The 6662-nt window shown below is 41.3% G+C and overlaps 1 protein-coding gene across 1 annotated transcript; it reads right to left on the bottom strand.

The window, feature by feature from the left end:
* Positions 1 to 4670: 4670 nt before the first annotated feature.
* Positions 4671 to 5621, bottom strand: LOC308418618 (aldo-keto reductase family 1 member B1-like; the record flags this gene model as incomplete). Its single annotated transcript, XM_080914019.1, has 1 exon — positions 4671 to 5621. One exon carries the CDS (start codon positions 5619 to 5621, stop codon positions 4671 to 4673), a length of 951 nt encoding a protein of 316 aa, XP_080770145.1.
* Positions 5622 to 6662: the final 1041 nt, after the last annotated feature.

The following is a 6662-nucleotide window of genomic DNA, read 5'->3' as shown; positions in this document are numbered from 1 at the left end:
TCAATTGAGGTAACCCAATCCCAAAAATCATCCATGGTATGTACTCACTGATAAGTGGATATTAGCCCCAAAGTTCAGAATAACCAAGATACAATTTACAGATCACATGAAGCTCAAGAAGAAAAATGACCAATATATGGATGCTTCAGTCCTTCTTAGAAAGGGAAACAAAAATATTCTCAGGAGGAAATATGGAGACTAATTTGAAGCAGAGACTGAAGGAAAGGACATCCAGAGACTGCCTCACCTGGGAATCCAGCCCATATACACCCACTAAAGCCAGACAATATTGCTGATGCCAAGAAGTACATGTTGACAGGAGCCTGATATAGCTGTCTCCTGAGGGGCTCTGCCTGAGTTTGACAAATAGAGAGGTGGATGCTCACAGCCAACCATATAACTGAGAACAAGGTCGTTAATGGGGGAGTTAGAGAAAGAATTGAAGGAGTCTACAACCCCATAAGAACAACAATATTAACTAACCAGACCTCCCAGAGATTAAACCACTATCTAAAGCATACACACGGATGGACCCATGGTTCCAGCTCCACTTGTAGAAGAGAATGGCCTTGTTGGCCATCAATTGGAGAAGCCCTTGGTCCTGACAAGGCTCGATGACCCAGTGTAGGGGAATGTCAGGGAATGGAGGCAGGAGGGGGTGGGTGGGTGGGTGAACACCCTTATAGAAGGGAAAAGGGATATGATAGGGGATATGGAGGGGAAAGGTGATAACATTTGCAATGTAAATAAAATATATCCAATAAAATCAGTTAAAAAAGAATAGCATAGTAATTGGTAGTTTGTAATAGCTATTTGTTCAGTTGGTTTGGAATAATCAAAGAACAGACAATAGTAGGCATCTAATAAGAGGACATGAGATTGTAGGTTCTTTTTGCCTCAAATCTTCCAGGAATCAGAGAAAGACAGTCAAATTCATACAAGCCCAGAGACTCACCTAATCCAATGCTAGTTAGCCACACAGTCAGAACTGACGTCACTGCTCAGCAGCTGCCCCCTGCCCCTGAAGAAAGGCTCAAGTCTAGGAAGGAAGCTGCCTCTCACCTCCAAAATAAGCCTAGTTTAAAGTCAAACTTCTGTGTCCTAGGAAGTAATATACTATGGAGCCTGTCAAAGGAGTATTAAGTCCTCATGTATGGCCTGTTCTGAGTGGCCAACAGTCAAAACTTAAATTTCTATATCCAAAGCCAAATGTCAATTTCCCAAAATTTAGGTTGTAGAAATATACACACTGAAATTAACTGTAATTATAATATCATTATTATGTATTTGAATAGTTGTACTTTTAAATTTTTGTCATTTCAGGTTCTGAGTCACTAAGGCAAGAAAATGTTACACCAGACATTTAATTCCTAAAATGTCACAAAACCTTTTGTTAAAACATTAAGCCTATGGGCACTCTTGAAAAATACCAGATCCCCTTAGTGAAATCATGGCTTTGGGGAAGAATCTACAATGACTAATTAAACCATCCTAATCCTTAATAACAATTTACTAGCATGTATCATTATACCAACAGATTACTGTAATCTTCATGCCCCCATCAAGAAAACTGCTCCTTGTAATAGATGGAGACCACTATGGAAAACTATAACCAATCAAAATAGAGAGGAGAGAAGCCCACTCCCATTAGACACATGTATAAAACACTTCCACACCTAAGAATCAGGAAAGATTGCTGGAGAGAGCACAGAAAGATTATAAGAGCCAGAAGGCCAGAGACTATACTGTGAGATTGTGTCTCCTGTTTTATCCAAAGCTCTACCTGTAAAATAACACCATCACAACCACCCAAAGGTAAGCTAATGAGAGAAGACACTGATGAACATACATAGGTTAAAACTCAGGAGGCATCACAAGATGCACAGGGATAAAGATGGAGCAGGGATTAAGGGAACAGCCAACCAATGACTGCCCTGATTTAAATCCCATTCCATAAGAGAGAGCCAACCACTGACATCATTCCTGAACCTCTGCTATACTTGCAGATAGGATGCTAGTGTAACTGTCTCCTAAGTGGCTTCATCTAGCAGCAGATGGAAACAGATACAGAGAGACCCACAGCCAAGCATCAGGCAAATTTAAGAGTTTTGTGGAGCAGATGGCACTTAGAAAAAAGTGCTCAGGAGGAGCCAAGAACACCACAAGAAGACCTAGAGTCAACTAACCTGGGCCCAAGGGCACTCATACAACTGTACTACCAACCAAAGAACATTTTGAAGCTGGATCTAGATGCCCCAACACATTTGCAGTAGATGTGCAGCTTAGTCTTCATGTGGGTCTCCTAACAATTTGAGCAGGGACTGTCTCTGGCTCTGTTGGTTGCCATTTGATCCTCTTCCTGTAACTGGACTGCCTGGTTGGGCCTCAGTGGGAGAGAATGTGCTGAGTCCTACTGGGACTAGATGTCCCAGAGTGATATGCAAGCAGGCCTTCTCCTTCTTTAGGGGTGTGAGAGGTAATGAGAGAAGGGAGTTGTACAGGTGGGTCTGGGAGGAGAGGAGGAAGTGGAATTGAAATCAGGATGTAAAGTAAATAAATAAATAAATTATTGATGGAAAACCCCTCAGGAGGTATCAACCCTACACAAAGAACTATAGGAAACTAAGTAAAACTGGGAGTGGGAGAGGTGGGCCTCCCCAGTTAAGAGCACAGAGATTGGTTTTCCAGTGCCAAATAGTTGTTAATCTCAAAAATCAAAGGAAAAAGACCACTAACCCAAATCATCATGGCAAAATTAATTGAATCAAGCAATTAAAGCAAGTTTTTCTTTTCATGTGTACAGCATGCCTACATCTAAGGCTAGATTTGGACATGGATCAGATCCGGATTTTATAGATATAATGTAGGGGCTTTCCAAATGAGAGATTTGCCTGCAAATACATAAGATTACAGAAACAGAATAAAACAAGATGGTCATAATAATCTTTTGAAACAAAGGTAGGGTTACAGGATAGTCATAACAACTTTTTGAAACAAAGACATGGTTGCCATTTCCTGGATCTGGCAGTATAGAATCATTTGTAATTAAGGTTATAAGTGGAGCATCTTTGATAAACAGATATTTAATAATAAACAGGAATGACCCTAGTTTGTCTTTCTTATAAGATGGCTCTAAAGGCCAAGATGGAGACACGCCAGTTTATCATAGGACTCAACAGGTTGTAGTTGTGTGTGTGTGTGTGTGTGTGTCTGTGTGTCTGTGTGTGTCTGTGTGTGTATGTTTGTGTAGATGTAGATGATATATATATGTGTGTATATATATATATACATATATACAAATACACAGGTGGGTAGATAGATTAGATAGATGATAGATAGATAGGTGAGTAGGTAAGTAGGTAGGTAGGTAGGTAGGTAGGTAGGTAGGTAGGTAGGTAGACAGGCAGTCCACCAGGCAGGCAGGCAGACAGACAGACAACTAGATAGATGGTAGATAGATGATTGATAGATAGATAGATAGATAGATGATAGATGCAATAAAGATTGATAAAAAAGGAGACCATGAATTTTAAGGAAAATGAGAAAGAGCATATAAATTTGAAAGAAAAATTGTAAGGAAAAAAATATGAAAAAATGGTGTGACTAAAATGCAACCTCACAAATAATCAAGGGGACACAAATTTAAAATGAAGAACTCAAACAAAAACTTCAATCAAAGTAAAGAGAGAGAGACCAGATCCCGCAGCTGTAGATATCAGACAATGTCCTGTACAACCCACTCCAGAACAGAGTTAAACCGCAAGTGATGGAACTCCACATCTAGGAATTTATAGAACCTGGCCCTTCCCTGCCCCTTCCTCTTTCATTCTGGGGATGTCTGGGGATCTCTCCCCGGCCTCTGTTTCTCCTTTATTTTCATTTTTACTAAAGGTATTCCTGGATTTTAGAGGGAATACTTTCTTTGCTTCTAAGGCCCCAATATGCTTTCCTCTCCAGTATACTGTGCCCTTTTTTATCTAATGGTCTCCCTCCTATCCAAGCATGTCATTGAGGCTTTTTCTCCTAACAACCTGCATTTTTTAAAAGAAACTGTCTGCTTTTCTTGCCTTCGTGACTGATGAAGCTACATTAGTTATTCTTTATTATACTTAACACACAATAGAATGTGTGTCAGACAATGCTGCAGTATTGTTTGTGGAAGAAACTCCTCTTCATAAATTATCACCTCGTGCATGCTTTACGAAAAGTTAACACTCAATTATAAACAAGCAAATATTTGTTTATTCAATAAATTCTAACACATAATGAAACACCTCTTAAAGATTTTATTTATTTATTTATTTAGAATTCACAAAAGCAGTTTTTATTTGAGGCAAGGAGAAGCCTGACCCACAGGATTGCAGTTCTAAGCACTCAAATGTAAGTGTCAGCGGCACAGCCTGGGCTATAACTCTTGCTTCTCTCTGGTTGGAAAGGGTGCTTGTGTTAAAGTCCTTCAGGTGAGAAGAAGAAAGACCAAGAAAAGCTGAACAAACAGCTCCGCTACTGGTACTGCCCTGCAGAGTTTACATAAACTAACAAACTCTCACTATCTGGTCTACAAGGAGCCACCCAGTACAGAGGGACACAGGACACAGGACACTCGAAAGGGCAGATGAGGCAGAAAGAACAGGTGTAAGCCTCTTGGGGCAGAGCAGGAATCCACAGCATCAGACTTTGGCGTGGAAGGGGTAATCCTTGTGTTTGGCACAACTCATCAAGGCGCACACCCTCCAGTTCCTGTTGCAGCTGAGTTGAGTTGTCATGTCCTCGCTGCCCAGCTCAAAGTCAAAGACCTTAAAGTTCTCAGCAATGCGTGCTGGTGTCACAGACTTGGGGATCACTACCAAGTTCCTCTGAATGGGGAACCGGATCAGCACCTGGGCTGTGGTTTTATTGTACTTGGCTGCAATTGCCTTGATCCTGGAATCCTCCAGAAGAGAAGGGTCTTCAGGCTTGGCCCAGGGCCTGTCAGGAGAACCAAGGGGACTATATGCAGTTACCACGATGCCTTTGCAATGGCAGTACTCAATCAGCTTCTCCTGAGTTAGGTACGGGTGGCACTCCATCTGGTTAACGGCAGGCTTATATTTTAAGCCAGGTTTGTTCAAGATCCGCTCAATCTGAAGAGGGTTGAAGTTGGAGACACCAATTGCTTTTACCAAACCTTCATCCACGAGTTGTTCCATAGCCGTCCAAGTGTCCACAAAATCGGTGTCACTAGGAATCACGTTTCCTGATGCATCCAGTGGGAAGTAGTCTAGCCCAGGCTTGAAGCCGGTTGGCCAGTGGATTAGGTAGAGATCCAGGTAGTCCAGCTGCAGGTTGCTCAGTGTCTTCCGGTAGGCTCCTTTCACCATGCTCTTGTCCTGGAACGTGCACCACAGCTTGCTGATGATGAAGAGATCCTGGCGCTTCACCACCTGCTCCTTGAGCTTCTCCTGGAGGGCCACGCCCACCTCCTTCTCATTCTGGTACACCTGAGTGCAGTCAGTGTGCCGATACCCCACGTCAATAGCAACCTTCACAGCCTCAGTCACCTGGCCAGGAGGAGACTCCCAGGTGCCCAGGCCCAGGATGGGCATCTTGGCGCCGTTGTTGAGTTCCAGATGGCTAGCCATGATCACTGCACTTTACAGAAGCAGACCGGCAAATGTGCCCTCTTAAAGATTTTATATAAACTATGTCTAAAGTTTTTTCACTGAAAGTTAACCGTGTTTGAGTAACTAGGCTTTTACCTCATTGTATTTGGATCAAAATGTTTGCCATGGGTGTTGTGTAATGTAAGCTCGATCTCAGAAGTTATTAGTTGACAAATAAAAATTACCCAATTCTGTTTTTTTCAAACATTTTTAAAGGTTTATTAATTTTTATTTTATGTGTGCTTGCCTGGTGACTGAGGAAGCCAAAAGAGAGTGTCAGATTCAGGAGCTTTAGTAACTCAGAACTGGCCGATTCAGTTTTGAAGGCTGCGTGAGTCTAGTAGTAAAACAATAAAAGAAAGAAATCAGTACAAAGAAACAAAACCACAGACCAATCTATAGTTCATACAGACGAAAACTATTTTATAACACAAACTCAAGCAGTGTGCGAAGCGGACAATATATAGTAAGATTAAGCAAAAGTTCACTCCAGGGACACACAGTTGCTTCTTTATTTCTATGTCACAAATGCAGCTCCTCATACAGTTAGACTGAATATAGAAATTGTTGTGGTGTTGAAAACCAGGAGCTAACATCAAGATAGCTAGCCCCCCTTCATATGAGGATAAAGTGTCTTGTAAGATGCAGCAGAGGAATTCTCATATAGGTCCTTTATGATCTTTGCAAGCAAGTAAAGGTTAACAAAAAGTAAAACTTGTGTGATTAGTGTTTAGCATAAATTGGCATAAACACACTGCTACTGCTTTTTAAGGTTGTTGTGGTCAGCCCGTTTAGGAAAGCCTTGTTTGTCAAGTAATGTCTACCTAGTCCTCAAAAGGTTTTTATGGGCTGTTGGTTTGCAAAACCATCTGCACAATAAGAACATAAATCTCCCTTTACCTAAGAAATACAAGTACACATGTGGAAACTCTGGAAACAAGTCTGGAAGTTGAACAACAGGGAGAACAAAAGCCCTGTTTTTTTTTTTTTTTTCTCTCTTACAACTTTATTTTTAAAAAA

This window comes from Micromys minutus (assembly GCF_963924665.1).
Source record: "Micromys minutus genome assembly, chromosome: 3".
NCBI lineage: Eukaryota > Metazoa > Chordata > Mammalia > Rodentia > Muridae > Micromys > Micromys minutus.
This window is presented reverse-complemented; position numbering and strand designations above follow the sequence as displayed.